This window comes from Schistocerca nitens, chromosome 11 (assembly GCF_023898315.1).
Source record: "Schistocerca nitens isolate TAMUIC-IGC-003100 chromosome 11, iqSchNite1.1, whole genome shotgun sequence".
NCBI lineage: Eukaryota > Metazoa > Arthropoda > Insecta > Orthoptera > Acrididae > Schistocerca > Schistocerca nitens.
The window spans coordinates 173,774,411-173,790,820 of NC_064624.1; the positions used below are offsets into that span (position 1 = coordinate 173,774,411).

At 43.2% G+C, this 16,410-nt stretch overlaps 1 protein-coding gene across 1 annotated transcript in view; it reads right to left on the reverse strand.

The window, feature by feature from the left end:
- Positions 1–310: 310 nt before the first annotated feature.
- Positions 311–16,410, reverse strand: part of LOC126212991 (uncharacterized) — a 238,705-nt gene continuing 222,605 nt past the window's right edge. The window contains exons 14-15 of the mRNA XM_049940533.1: positions 16,250–16,291; positions 311–1,331 (exon numbers count right to left, since the gene is read on the reverse strand). Of these exons, the coding sequence (XP_049796490.1) occupies positions 16,256–16,291 (36 nt within the window). The 3' untranslated portion in view covers positions 311–1,331; positions 16,250–16,255. The remainder of the gene's footprint in view (positions 1,332–16,249; positions 16,292–16,410) is intronic.

Consider the following 16,410-nt stretch of genomic DNA (forward strand, 5'->3'; position numbering starts at 1 on the left):
TACATAGCATGTAACACCAAACTAGATCTTGAAAAACAAAGGTGCATTAATGACAGAAACAAGGTAACAAAAGAGGTGTGAATTTTATATCCATTGTATGGTTATTGGCTTCAGAAATTCAGCTCTAACACTGGCAAAATTTCATCTTTCAATAGGGCATGTAAAGACAACGATGAATAACTTCTATAGTACTAGAGGGAGCTATAAAGGTAAAAAGTTTAGGGGAACAAGAATACTGGAATATGCCCAACACAGTTGCCCAGAGCACACGATCTGTTCTCTCCGTATCCCTCCAAAGCTCGATTCTGAATTGCCAAAAACGGAATTATATATTAAAAAAGACCACCTCAAAATATGTATACATACATATACACATATATAAAATATTTAAAACAAAGAGTAACAAAGCTATAGTACACGCTTCATGGTCAGTACTTATAGTCCTCAGAAGCTTACACACTTCTGATACTGCAATATTATTAGACACACAATACACACAAGTATCACGCCCCTTTTCTATGTGAAGATTTCTATGACATCACTTAACTTGTTGCAACAGTCTGGTAATATTTGCCACGACTGCACAGGGCAATGCCACGTGTTCACAGAACGGTATGCAATTCACAGTGTTACTTGCACAGTAAAATTTAATTGCTCACAAGTTGGCGCCATTAACCTCGGCTTTCATTCTGTAGCAGCAAACTCAAAACTGGAGGCTGAACATTGAAAACTGGTCTCTAATGAATGTTACTGTGCCAATGAGACTGAGTTACATATCACAACAAATGTCCAGTTACACACACCGTGTTTGGAGTCTTACAGAGGTTTTTCTAAAGTCTTCCCCCAAAATAGAAACAAAAGAGCTCTCTCAACTAAGTACAATGTATACACCCGGAATCATTCGACGTAAGGCAATCTAAACGCCACGCCAGATATCTCGCACGAGCGGGCAAGGCCCCAGACTCCCAGCACGCCGCTGTTAGCAGCTGCACATTTGCTTTCTCACAATACAAATGACAATTGGCACGTCACCTCACAGGTGTACGAGACTGTACGTGCCCAATTACAATGGCGGCAGTGTAGGGTCCGAGGACACTCAGACACGTGCTCGGTACACGTTACGAATACTTCTTCCGTCTCCACGACGTATCGTCCGAGTTTCGTACTCTTCTGACTTGTGAGATTCCGGTGCAGCACTCGGCAACAGCACACGTCATTCTCCGAGCTGTTACCACTACTCGTCTCCACGTCAGTGGCGAAACGTCTTCCTCACGTAGCTCCCGGGCTTTGCGAGTTGTCTTCTTCGTGTAGCTCCAGGGCCTCGTGTTGACCTGTGGGATTGAAAACAAATTGAAGCGAGGGGAAGAAAAAGTATTACACAATATAGAATGTCTGCAAAAAATGACAATTCCCCAAAATTGGAACAAAGGTTTACTACTTCTGCTTCAAAAGAAGTAGGACACACCATACATCTTGCAGAAGTTTTTTTAAGCCGCCTCTCTGAATTCTTACATTTAGTTCCACAACACCTGTCCTCCTTAATGGTTCTCACTATTGCTGATGGAACAGTTCAATGTAACTCTGAATTATACAATCGCAATAAGAGATAAAAGTTCTTTAACAACAGTGGAAATCCATGGCTGGAGCAAAATGTAAAATAAGGGAAAAGCAACCACTCACCTACAGGAGACTGATGGGTGTGGCACAGAATGTCTGAATGTGTGAACACTGTCTAGAAATAGAGCCAGTGTCAAAGCTGTTTACTGTTAAATGTTTGTGTTCCACCCATCATTCTCCACAGAAAAGTAGAGGTGGTTATAATTAAGCTTTTAAGATTGTAGGACAATGAAACTCTGTGGAAACGTCTGGAAGAACATGCGGACGACATGACAACTAAACAGGGATCATTTATTGATTGCATACCACATTTAGGTTCCATTTTACAAACGTTGCCCAATGTGACCACCACCCACATTGTCGTCAATTTGGAACTGCACAATTAATTGTCCACAGCACTTTTTGAACGGTGGACCGTGAAAAGTTCAGCTGTCACGACAGTTCGCGCACTGCTCGAAGATTGCACACTGCATCCAGTAATCTTCAGCTGTGGCAACAAAAACCTATTCAACAATTTGTGACACAATTGGCCATCAGCCTCTCCCACGAGCAATTCTCACGCCGTCAATTAATACCGACTTCTGAATTGTGTTCTTCCACCACATTGTGGAAAGAGGACCTCTCAGTATTCCTTTACGAGTAAAGCTCTATTCGCCTGCTACAGGTTTGTGTTGACTGCCTGCAACTGTAATGTACGAGGCGTGCGTTTTAAGTAAGGTCCATTTTGTTGTAGACTCTAGTAATTCACCCACATACTGCAACAAGTGCATGCGTCGTGTACCGGCACACCTCAGGAACAACTGTGCTCAGTTTCAGCTCTCTATCTAATCTGTAAGGTTCTGTTCTGTGCTTTCAAAATGTTTAAGACTATCAACTCCCTGCCACGAGTGAGGTTCACTCGGTGATACGGTTTTTGTCAGCAAGGAACCTGTCTGCTGGAGAAATTCGTTGACAGATTTGTGAAGTGTACAGTGATACTGTTACGAGTGAAAGCAAAGTGCGTAAGTGGGTACAAGAATTCAAATATGGTCATGACAATGTCCACAATGAGGACCGCTCCGGTCGCCCTTCTTTGATTACAGACAATTTGGTGGCTTCAATTGAAGCGAAGATTCGTGAGAACAAGCACTTCACAATAACAAGTCTCTCAAACGAATTTCCTGATGTGTCGAAATCAGTGCTTTACAACATTGATTCTGAACACCTAAGGTTTAGGAAACTGTGCTCCCATTGGGTCCCTAAAATCCTAACAGAGGACCACAAAAACTGAAGATTTGAGTGTGCGATGAAGTTCTTAACTCATTATCACGATGAAGGTGACGGCTTGTCGAGTTAGATCATAACTGGAGACAAAACATGGGTTTCGCACGTCACGCCCGAATCGAAACAACAGAGCATGGAATGGACACACACACACACACACACACACACACACACACACACACACACACACCTGTAAAGGTGAAGGCCAAACAGACCCTGTTCCAGTGCAAAATTGTGGCATCGGTGTTTTGGGATATGCAACGAGGAACCACTATCAATGCAGAAGCATATTGCCAAACCCTGAGAAAGCTATGCAGAGCAATTCAAAGCAAAAGACGTGGCATGCTAACAAAGGGAATTGTCCTCCTCTGTGACAATGCAAGACCTCACACTGCAGGTCACACCTGCAAGTGATTTGACAGTCGTGTCTGGGAAGTTTTAGACCACCCACCCTACAGTCCCCATCTTGCACCGAGCGATTACCATCTGCTCCGCCACCTCAAACGACACCTCAGTGGCAACCGTTACAATGACAACAATGTGAAAACGGCAGTTGCCTCTCGGTTATCGTAGCAGGCGGAAATTTTTTATGAAAAGGGTATTTTAAAATTGGTTGAGAGGTATGATACACGTTTCAACAAACTTAGCAACTATGTCAAAAAATAGAGTGAAGTATGTAATTTCTGAAAATAATTTTACTTTTTTGAAATAACTTTTCGTTGTGTACTTATGTTCAAACAGATCTTACTTAAAAAACACACCTCGTACACTCATTCTCACGATTCAGCCTTATGTTGCCATACTGGTACCAGCACCTAGCAGTAACTCGCGGCACTAATATTGCTGAAAACACAAATCTTGCAGTGCACAGTCTCTCATTGCTATAAAGTTGGGTATCCAAACGGGAAACAGTTTTCCGTCTGCACCGGTTCGAGTAGCAAAAGTTTAATTGTAACCACCCTGTGCTTAGGCAAATAGAAAACAACAGGTTTTATATTAATTAATTTGTACTTCATTTCTTAGAACTGCCAAAAGCTATTACATTAACTATTAGTTTCCTGCCGTTATGTCGACAGGAGTGACACCACCAGAAGTCGACCAGTGGTGTAAATGCGCAGAAGATGACCCCTACGTCAGGTTGAAACCGGTTGGCGGTATTTTAACATAATAAATGTGATTAAGACTGTTTTTGAATTACTGATTAATCACACTAATTGCTGCTTCTCTCCACAATCATGTTGTCCAAAAATCTATTTCATTAATAATTTTGATCTTAAATCATCCATCTCATCGACATTATTTTTTAGCCGGTTTGCAGCACGCCCTAATTGTATTACATATAACATATACATTTATTACACATTGGCTCATATATCATACTATGTATGTAGATAAGTACGAGGGACATTTGAAAAGTCTGAGAGATGGCACCACTGGCACATATCGAGGTCATGTTTAGTTAGTAGCATCTTTGGAAAGAACGCACACCGAGTTTCAGTCATATTGGTCTATTTGTTTGTGTTTGGCATTCGTGTGAATCAAGGAAGTCGAGTGATTTTCAAAAAATGGACGAACAAGAATTTCGTGTGATGATTAAACATTACTTTCTGAATGGCAAAACACCTCAGGAGACTAAAGAGAAGCTAGATAAACATTACGGTGACTCTGCACCTTCGATTAGAACAGTTTATAAGTGGTTTAAAATTTTTGAAGTGGCCATATGGGCACAAGTGATGCTGAATGTTCTGGATGACCTGTGGAGGTTACGACTCCAGAAATCATTGATAAAATCCCTGATATGGTGATGTATGACGGAAGAGTTAAGGTGTGTGAGATTGCTAGTGCTGTGGGCATCTCAAATGAACGGGTACATAATATTTTGCATAAACATTTGGACACGAGAAAGCTATCCGCAAGATGGGTTCCGCGATTGCTCACGCTTGACCAAAATCAGAATCGTGTGAAATGTTGCAAGGATGGCTTGCAGTTGTTCAGGAAGAATCCGCAGGACTTTAAGCATCGTTTTGTCACTGTGGATGAAACATGGATACGGTACTATACTCCTGAGACCAAACAACAATCTAGACAATGGGTTACCAAGGGAGAATCTGCACCAAAAAAGGCAAATACCACTCCTTCAGCCAGAAAGGTTATGGTGACTGTCTTGGGATTCACGAGGGATAATCCTCATCGACTATTTGGAAAAGGGTAAAACTATTACAGGTGCATATTATTAATCGTTACTGTACCATTTGAAAACCGAGCTGCGAGTAAAACGCCGGTGATTGGACCACAAAAAAGTCCTTTTCCATCACGACAAAGCACCAGCACACACCTCAGCAGTTGTGGTCACAAAATTAATGGAAATAGGATTCCAACTCGTTTCACATCCCTCCTGTTCTCCAGGCTTGGCTCCCTCGGACTACTATTTGTTCCCCAATTTGAAGAAATGTCTGGCGGGACAAAGATTTTATTCAAACAAGGAGGTGATTGCAGCGACTAATAGCTCTATTATTCTGAAGAGATCAACAAATTAGAACAGTGTTGGACAAACTGCATAAGTCTAAAAGGGGACCGTCGAAAAATAAAAAAGGTTTACCCCAAACACGTAAGTAGTTTTAATTTTTCCATGGACTTTTCAAACGCCCCTCTTAAGTGTGTGTGTCTGTGTGTGTGTGTGTGTGTGTGTGTGTGTGTGTATACATACTTCATAGAGGCTGCACAACATCATGAATACAAAGCAGTGGAGTTCAGTTTGTTGACATCAAATGAACTAGTGACATTTGCCAAGTTTATTATGCAAAGTTGGCTGTGCATGAATGAACTATTAAGCCATGGTTCTGGACAGTGTAAAGCTCATATCACTAGGAAAAGCAAACTTGTCCTTGGCCAGCACTCCTTGCACTCACATCAATCTTTTCAACACGTCCACTGCCTGCAGTAGTTATGTGGTCCAACTAAATTTGGCATCATACCTTGTAGTGTGAACAGAAATGAATTTAACTGCAATACGAATGACTGAACCTCGTCCAGCTCGCTTGAATACTTCCGACAGACATGGTCTTTGACTTTGCTGAACAAAACTGAACCAAAAAGTGTCAGACTGGACGAATACGGAGACCAATCTGTGCTCGCACCGTTCAATTTAGGATAGCCTGACGCAATGACTATTCCCAAAATATTTGGCAAATAAGCAAACGTCTGTTCTGTGTGATGCGGTCAGGCCCCATCTCACACTCGGTGCCTAGTCACTCTCTAAACACGTGTTGTGGTGGCGAACTGTTCCAAAATTGCTGTGCAACATTCACCGGTCCTCTCACAGCAAGAAGGAGCCGACAATGGATCGGTCGCATATCAAAGCCAAAACAACAACATTGGAAGAACGAAGTTGTTTTGTTTGACACAAATGTGGATTTTCAAAATCCCAATACTACCAGATTTTCTTGTTCACAAATCCATTCATTTGGAAGTGTGCTTCATCTGTGAACCAAATGCAGCCAACTTCAAATCCTCATTACCATTCATTATGAGAACCTGGATTGCAAAACCAGCTGTTTGCCACACAGCAGGTGTGAGCGCAACCTGGTGACTTTGGATTTTGAATGGAAGTATTTAGACTGTTTCCCCGAACTGTATTTGTGTTGAAGCACTTCAATCCAGTCTCTGCTGCAATTCTTTGTATGAATTTCCTTTAATGTTGCTAATTATCCAGAAACAGTGATAACATTTTCTGCAGTAACTGCAGTTGTCCTGGGGCCAACCTCACTAAGTAGATCATCACTGCCCGTCCATTCGAATTTATCGAAAGCTTGAGAGTTGTTTTGATGTCGAGTCCTTTTGTAGCATTAAACTGTGTCTGAATATGGCACCTCATTGCCATAATACTGTGTTCTACAGTGTGATTTTCCAGTATCATAAACACACGCTGTATAATGAAATACAATATTCGCCCAAAAAATTTTATTTTATTCCCAGTGTATAAGCCCCAAACACAGTTCGACACAGCTGCATCACTGTTTGTGAAACAAAGGGGACGGCAGCTAGCTGCAGGCCTGTAAAACTGTGTCAAACCCACTTCACCTCAGGGCTGGTTTTCAGGGATAACCTGTAGTGTGAAAACTTTTTACATTCAACTGCATTATTTCATGCCAGTATTTAATATTCCCAGTATAATCCACTAGATCCAGATTTGCAGTGCAGTGACACCAGTTTTGGTATGTACACCAATCAAAAATTTATCAAGCCAAATATCAGCTCAGGAAGAGGAACAATAAACTAGCCGTAACATTCCTCTGTGTCAGCCATATTTATTTTTATTTCTTTATTCCACAAATGCGATAGTATTCATTCGAGTATGTGGATACTTGAGTATGTCGGGAACCCAAGTTTCTCAGAAAACAAATTAAAGTAAGTGCATTGTGGATAATTTAGCAATATAATCCAAACAAGAAGTTTATTAACACTGAACATAAATTTAAGTGTTTTCTGGAGGTATTTGCGTGGAGTGTTTTTTATGGAAATGATTTGTGGGCAATAGGCAGGTCAGACTAAGAACTGTGGTGCTACAGAAGAATACTGAAGACTAAAGACTACATTGGTAGATCAAGTAATTATGAAGAGGTATTTAACAGAATTGGGATGAAGATATTTACAGCAGAGGTTGACCAATGATGGTGTTCGTTGAAAGGACACATTGGGAGTTATCTAGAAATCATCAGTTTCATAATGGAGTGGAAGAATGGGTGGATGAGTGAGTGAGTGAGTCGTTTAGGTTAGGTTAGGGTGGTGGGTGAGTGAGTGAGGGATCAAGTGGATGTACACTGTTATGCTGACATGAAGAGGACAGAGTAGGGGAGAGAGCTGTACCAAACCAGACTTCAGACTGAAGACAACAACAACTCGTTACTCCTGTGATTCTTTGACTCCTCCTGACATAATTCATGATTGAAGTTCACAGGTGGACTGAAGGATGTCAGTGTCCGACACGCACAGTATTTTGAAGAGCAGCCACATTTCCCTCATCAAGTGGCGTGGTGACCTGATTACCTAGGAGCTAGTGAGCAACTCGACGAACTGTACCACCGCAGGAGCCGTTTGTAGGCAATCAGTTCACCAGTGCACTTCATGATGGAAATGTGGTCAGCTCACTGAAAGACTGTGCCTGGGAACTATTTCATTAACTGATAGTTCCTGACACATTAAAACTGTGTGCCGGACCGAGACTCGAAGACAGGACCTTTGCCTTTCGCAGGCAAGTGCTCTACCAAGTGAGCTACTCAAGCACGACTCACAACCTGTTTTCACAATTTTACTTCCACCAGTACCTCGTCTCCTACTTTCCAAACTTCACAGAAGTTCTCCTGTGAAACTAGCAGGACTAGCACTACTGGAAGAAAGGATATTGCGGAGACGTGGCTTAGCCACAGCCTGGGGGATGTTTCCAGAATGAAATTTTCACTCTGCAGCGGAGTGTGCGCCGATATTCTTCCAGGAGTGCTAGTTCTGCAAGGTTGGCAGAAGAGCTTCTGTGAAGTTTGGAAGGTAGGAGACGAGGTACTGGCAGAAGTAAAATTGTGAGGACGGGTCGTGAGTCGTGCTCGGGTAGCTCAGATAGTAGAGCACTTGCCTGCGAAAGCAAAAAGTCCCGAGTTCAAGTCTCGGTCTGGCACACAGTTTTAATCTGTCAGGAAGTTTCATATCAGCTCACACTCCACTGCGGAATGAAAATCTCATTATATTTCATTAACTGGTCACTACTTTTGATGTGGTGTACAACTTGTTGGATGAAAACTTACTGGATTGAGTTTGACTCATTAAAACACCGTAAATGGTTGTAAATACATACCTGTCTCTTCTGCCGTGCTCAATTCGTCTGCCGTGCTACAGTCACTACTACCAGCAGGTCTGCAAGAATCATAAATGGGATAATATAATAATTAGCCGAAAAGTTGAATGGTGCAACTAATTACAAATTCAAGTTTGCCAGAGAGAGAGAGAGAGAGAGAGAGAGAGAGAGAGAGAAGGGGGCAGCCAGAAACTGGCCATACGAGTGCTTATTTGGCCTCCAGATGAAAATATAGAATTTAAGACTAGCACAAACCTAGAGTTCATTTTTGAACTAAAGGCCGATCACCCACAGCTTTTCTCTCGGTATTATCATTGGACAGACTAATCAAGTTTAACAGCTTATAATGCAAGAGTTTTTATTTCTTGATTAATAAGTGTTCTGCTCAATTAAAACTTTTGATATAAAAACAATATGCAACAGAATGAAAAACAGTGTTGGCCGTAAGTGGCAAAGATTTACATCAAAAGCACTGAAACATTATACCGAGATGACTAAAGTCACGGGACACCTCCCAATACCGTGTCGGACTTCCTTTTGCCCGGCACAATGCAGCAACTCAATGTAGCACGGACTCGACGAGTAGCGGGAAGTCCCCGGCAGAAATATTGAACCATTCCGCCTCCACAGCCGTCCAGAATTGTGAAAATGTTGCCAGTGCAGAACTTTACGCACGAACTGATCTCTCGATTACATCCTACGAGATTCGTATCCGGCAGCCCGGGTGGCCGATTCATTCGCTCGAACTGTCCAGAATGTTCTTAAAACCTATTACGAACACACTGTCATCCGTAAAAATTCAATCGTCGTTTGAGAAGGTGAAGTCCTCGAATGGCTTGAAATGGTCTCCAAGTACCCAAATATAAATATTTCGAGCCACAGATCGGTTCAGTCGGACCACAGGACCCAGTCCTGCATATGTAAACACAGCCCACACCAGTACGGAGCCACTACCGGCTCGGAAAGTGCCTCATCGACAACACGGTTCTGTGGCTTCGTGAAGTCTGCACCCCACACCGACTCTACCATCAGCTCTTACCAACTAAAATCGGGACTCACCTCGCCAGGCCACGGTTTTCCAGTCGTCTAGCATCCGACCGATAGAGTCACGAGCCCCGGAGAGGCGTCGCAGGGGAAATTGTGTCGTCAGCAAAAGCACTCTCGTCGGCTGTCTGCCACCACAGCTCATTAACGGCAACTTTCACCATAGTGTGCCGATGGCATGTTCGTCATACATTCCACACTGATTTCTGTGATTATTTCAAGCAGTATTACTTGTCTGTTAGCACTGACAACCTTTACGCAAAAGTACCTACTCTCTATTGAATGCCGTCGGCCACTGCATTGTCCACTGTGAGAGGTAGCGCCTGAAATTTGGCACGCTCTCGACAATGTGGATCTTGTAACATTCAATTTCCAAAGGATTTCCGAAATGTGCCACGCGTCTGGCTCCGACTGTCATTCTTCATTCGGAGTCTGTTAATTCCCAGTGGGGCCGTAATCACGTCAGAAATCTTTTCGCGTGAATCACCACAGTGCAAATGACAGCTCCGCCCTTTTATGCCTCGTGGATACGATACTACCACCATTTGTATTCGTACGTATGACTACCCCATAACTTTTTTCATCTCAGTGTGTAAAGGGTGCACCAGAACTCCACCAAAAAGCTTTGAGAGGTTGTTCGGGAATACCTTCAGTATTTTGGTATACGGGACCTACGGTCACCAATGGACCATTACACAGTAATTCTGCAATATTCCTCCGCATCTCCTTTTCTAGGATTTTGATGCCTCCTCTAGGTAGATCTTAAAGAGTGTAGGAGCGAGGGTGCACCCCTGGCGTACTCCCTCTGTCACCTCAAACTCTCGAGACAGTCGATTTCTCACTTTAACCATTGCTGTACAACATCATTAGAGGAGTCTGACTGCTTTCACACAGCTCAGTGACACGCCGTTATCAATCAGACTTGTCCGTAGCTTGTTCTGTGGAACTGTGTCACAAACTTTCTGGAGGTGTACAAAGCCCCTTGCTGTCCTCCTCTCCACTAGGTTTCTGAGGGTGAATACTCCATCAGTACAGGAGCGAGCGGATCTGAATCCATTTTGTTTTTCAGATTCAGTTATTTCTTCTTCTATCCTCTTTTTTTTTTTAGGATACGGCCGTATACTCTAACCGTGTATGCCATCACACTAATACCACAATAGTCTGCGTAAGTTCTCCTGTTGCTCTTCTTAGATACTGATGTAATTACTGCCTTTTTCCACTCCTTTGGGGCTTCATCACCTCTAAGGGATTTGTCAAAAATCACTGCCAAAATCTCAAGGAGTTTTGACGGAGCCGCTTCAACCAGTTCTATATAAATTAATCCCGAACCTGGCGACTTTCAGTTTTTTGTGGCATTAAATGCATTTTGGACTTCCTTTGGGGTTATCAGTGATATACACTCCTGGAAATGTAAAAAAGAACACATTGACACCGGTGTGTCAGACCCACCATACTTGCTCCGGACACTGCGAGAGGGCTGTACAAGCAATGATCACACGCACGGCACAGCGGACACACCAGGACCCGCAGTGTTGGCCGTCGAATGGTGCTAGCTGCGCAGCATTTGTGCACCGCCGCCGTCAGTGTCAGCCAGTTTGCCGTGGCATACGGAGCTCCATCGCAGTCTTTAACACTGGTAGCATGCCGCGACAGCGTGGACGTGAACCGTATGTGCAGTTGACGGACTTTGAGCGAGGGCGTATAGTGGGCATGCGGGAGGCCGGGTGGACGTACCGCCGAATTGCTCAACACGTGGGGCGTGAGGTCTCCACAGTACATCGATGTTGTCGCCAGTGGTCGGCGGAAGGTGCACGTGCCCGTCGACCTGGGACCGGACCGCAGCGACGCACGGATGCACGCCAAGACCGTAGGATCCTACGCAGTGCCGTAGGGGACCGCACCGCCACTTCCCAGCAAATTAGGGACACTGTTGCTCCTGGGGTATCGGCGAGGACCATTCGCAACCGTCTCCATGAAGCTGGGCTACGGTCCCGCACACCGTTAGGCCGTCTTCCGCTCACGCCCCAACATCGTGCAGCCCGCCTCCAGTGGTGTCGCGACAGGCGTGAATGGAGGGACGAATGGAGACGTGTCGTCTTCAGCGATGAGAGTCGCTTGTGCCTCGGTGCCAATGATGGTCGTATGCGTGTTTGGCGCCGTGCAGGTGAGCGCCACAATCAGGACTGCATACGACCGAGGCACACAGGGCCAACACCCGGCATCGTGGTGTGGGGAGCGATCTCCTACACTGGCCGTACACCACTGGTGATCGTCGAGGGGACACTGAATAGTGCACGGTACATCCAAACCGTCATCGAACCCATCGTTCTACCATTCCTAGACCGGCAAGGGACCTTGCTGTTCCAACAGGACAATGCACGTCCGCATGTATCCCGTGCCACCCAACGTGCTCTAGAAGGTGTAAGTCAACTACCCTGGCCAGCAAGATCTCCGGATCTGTCCCCCATTGAGCATGTTTGGGACTGGATGAAGCGTCGTCTCACGCGGTCTGCACGTCCGGCACGAACGCTGGTCCAACTGAGGCGCCAGGTGGAAATGGCATGGCAAGCTGTTCCACAGGACTACATCCAGCATCTCTACGATCGTCTCCATGGGAGAATAGCAGCCTGCATTGCTGCGAAAGGTGGATATACACTGTACTAGTGCGGACATTGTGCATGCTCTGTTGCCTGTGTCTATGTGCCTGTGGTTCTGTCAGTGTGACCATGTGATGTATCTGACCCCAGGAATGTGTCAATAAAGTTTCCCCTTCCTGGGACAATGAATTCACGGTGTTCTTATTTCAATTTCCAGGAGTGTATTATCATTACTTATTTCAATGTCTGGTGGGTTCTCAGTGACAATGAGATCTTGTTCACTTTATTTTTTGCTGACAACCAAGTGTTAGTAGCTGAAGATGAGGAAGATGCAAATTATATGCTCCACAAATTAAAAGAAGAATATGATATTGTTATAAACATATCTAAAACAGAAAATCTGAAAGTGGAAGAAAATGCTTTTAATGACTTACAACTCTGTGCTGATAGTGTTAAAGGGTGTCATAATTTTAAGTATCTAGGAGTGACACTGTTGTCCAATGGTAGAAGTAGGGATGATATAAACAATAAAATTGGCCAGGGCAAGTGAGCCATAAAACAACAAAATGGTATTCTCTGGAACAAAAAATGAACGCTGAGAACAAACCGTACCATCTACCATACAATTATTGAAATCATCGCAACATATGGAGCAGAGTTGTGGGAAATAACTCAGAGGCAGAAAGATCGCCTGCTAAATGTCGAGACAGAGCTGTGGACATTCCAGGCTCGATCGTATTAGAAATGATAGGATCAGAGAGGTTACGAATGTCGAAAGCACAATCCTAGACTACACAGAAAGGAAGCGCCTACTCTGGTACAGTCACTTACAGTGTATGCCAGACACAAGACGGCCAAAACGCGTATGGCAACGGACTCCGTATCAGAGAAGAAAGCACAGTAGTCCTGTAAGATTCTGGAAAGACGACATCAATGAAACAATGGTGGCGAGAGGTCTTAATGAAGGAGACTGGAATGACCGTGAACGACGGAGATCGGGATGCGAGTGAAGAAGCCGGCAATATGCGACGACCCTCGGACTAAATACCTCATTGCAATAATGTGTGGCTGCCACTGCTGCAGGAACAGCCCGGCACAGCGTCACTGTGCCTTACCCGTAAACACACTCGCAGTACTGCTGAACCACTGTCGACGCACAATTGACACTGCCGGAAAGCAAAACCCTAGACAGAACCGATCGGCACTGAATGCAAACTTCAGGGCAATGCTGTTAACAGTAAGTAACATTGGCAAATGGAAACCAATCTCACAGCGTGCAAAATTGACATTTACACTGTTTTGCACTATTTTCAGTGCAATGCAGATACAACACTAACTGAGACACAAAATCGAACTAAATGCAATAAGTCTGTAACGAGCTGCCAGAGACTGAGGGTCTCTAATATCAAAACAGTCAGAAGGTACCTGAACAACCTCTGAAAGTTTGTTGTTGGGGCTCTTCATCATCATCCTGTATACATGCACACATACATTCAAATATAACACGATATATTACACAATGGTTATAACTACACTCTCAATTTTATAGTCTACTAGATTCTGAAATAGTTCAAAAATAATTATTAAGTTCACCATCCCAGGTCAGTGCCTCAGTATATGTCAGATGACACATTTGAATGTCTCACATTCAACTGCCAGTCAAAGATTTTCATCGGTCATTTGTAACTTCTTTCACCTTTGTCAATGATTTGTTAATCTGAAAAACCCTAAAATGTACAAAAGGTCAGAGTTCCCTGTCAAACTGCAGGTCTGCTGTAAATGGCTGACTAAGTCATTATGAGGGTTGGTGAAAGGCATTCTGGGAATCAAACCTAGGTCCTTTTGTACCAAAGGAAGCAAGGAAGCAATGCTAACCATACGACTACGGAGTCAGTGCGATATATGACCTGCCTAAGTTATTGATCACAAGCTGATAATTGCAATATTATTGGTGTCAATAAATGAAAATCTCGGCTGTAAACAGTGAAAATGGCCAATCAATGAGAAACATTGTAAGAGACGTGCTTTATTCATACCAATTAATAATTCAACTATAAACCGAGAGGTGGCAATACTACCTCCAATTTCAGGTTCTCACTATTCAAAACTATATCAGGATTATGCAAGTAAATAGTGGTAACTGCTAAATGCATGGCCGACAGCAGTAGTAATGCAACTTGTGTTCGTGGCACAAATATGATCTCCAGAAATATCTTCTGAGATTTTATTGAAATTTTACTGTGCACTTTCTTGAAACAAGCATCTTGTCCCCCCACCATCATTTACTGCTAAAATCTTCAAATATGAAAAGTTTTCAAGCCAACCACTGTAGTGTTGTGTGATCATTTAAAAACCTGTCACTAAACCAACTAACCGCAGAAAGCTTGGTACCAAACAGAATCAGCACTACTACTGAGGTAACATTGCCAACAACTGCACAAGGACTGTTCCTAGTAAAACACTGCAGTGTTCTCATTCTAGAGAGGTGTGTACGAGAACTTGTCTCAGGTTTAGAAGGCAGCAAATGTACTGGTGGAAGTGAAGGTGTGTCTCGAGTTGTGGCTCGACAGTCAGTCGGTAAAGCAACTGTTCACGAAAGGCAAAGGCAGGTTCAGCCCAGGTTCGGCACACGGTTATTCGTTTGACGGGAAGTTCCAAATTGGCACACAGTCCGGTGCAGAGTGGAAATTCATTCTCGAAGTAATAAATAAGATTATGAGGAAGCTTTGAATATTTACCACCAAATTCTGCAACTGTGAGCAATTTATTTATAACAGCAAACTTATATAAATTAATTGGAAGAACTGCTAGTTACAAAGAAAGGGTTGGGTCTTCTAAATTTAATGCATTAGACTGACGTATGATCAACATTAACTGATGATTTTTGAATAAACTAAAAAAGGTGAATCATTTTTCTGACCTCTTGTTATTCTGAATTTCCTTCTTCAAATGGTACAGAAATTTGGCATGCAATCACAGTTATTCAGGCTGCGTGGTCACAAAAAGTGATGCACAATTAAGACACCCCCCCATTAACTTGCCACATGCCTAAAATTTTGATGAATTCTAATAGCAAAAATTGATAGCGAGTATAAAACACATAATAAATCACTTCCCAGCAAAACTGAGAATTTACAGGGTATGAACAACTTTTAGAATTTCAGGACTGGTCACTTCCACACTCCATAATTCAAACCTTACTTATGACAGTTTCATTGTAGGTATTCTAGACTATCAGTTACAACTCTGATGGGTGTTTGTGAGCTGATCAGATTAATAGTCTGTTTCATGTAGTTCAACAACTGAGAGATTTGACAAAAGGACTTCAGTTTAATGTGCTATCGTTGGTTATCTTTTAGGAACATCGTAACCTGAGATTTCAGCAACTGTTTAAGTCTCACTCTACTGTTTGTATCCTGCCATGAGCATTTCCGTATTTCACGAGAGATTAGTGCCAAACATCGAGGTCATTAAAGACGGAGCACAACCTCCGATTAGGGAAGGCTGGAGAAAGAAAAAGGCCGTGCCCTTTCAAAGGAACCATCCTGACATTTACATCGAGTGATTTAGGGAAATCACGGAAAACCTACATCGGGACAGCTGGACATGGGTTTGAACCATTGTCCTCCCAAATGAGAGTCCAGTGCCATTTCAGTATTGTACAAGTAGCTCAGATTAGGGAAGGATGCAGAAAGAAAGCAGCCTAACCCTTTCAAACAAACCATTCCGACATTTGCCTCGAGCGACTTAGGGAAATCACAGGAAACCTAAATTGGGATGGCAGGACAACATTTTGAATCATCATCCTCCCAAATGATAGCCCAGTGTCATTTCAGTATTTTATAAGTAGCAACATAACCTCATTAGACATTATCTATCTTACCTCTTCTCAAAAGCTGAGTGGATCGGTGTAATCATCACAGTCCTGCAACAAAAATGCAAAAATTATGTAAAACACATGAGTCAACTATAAAAAGTATCGAATTCACAAATCACCTGGCAGAAAGGAACAGAAACTCAACCAGAATCAAAAGGCAATACTCA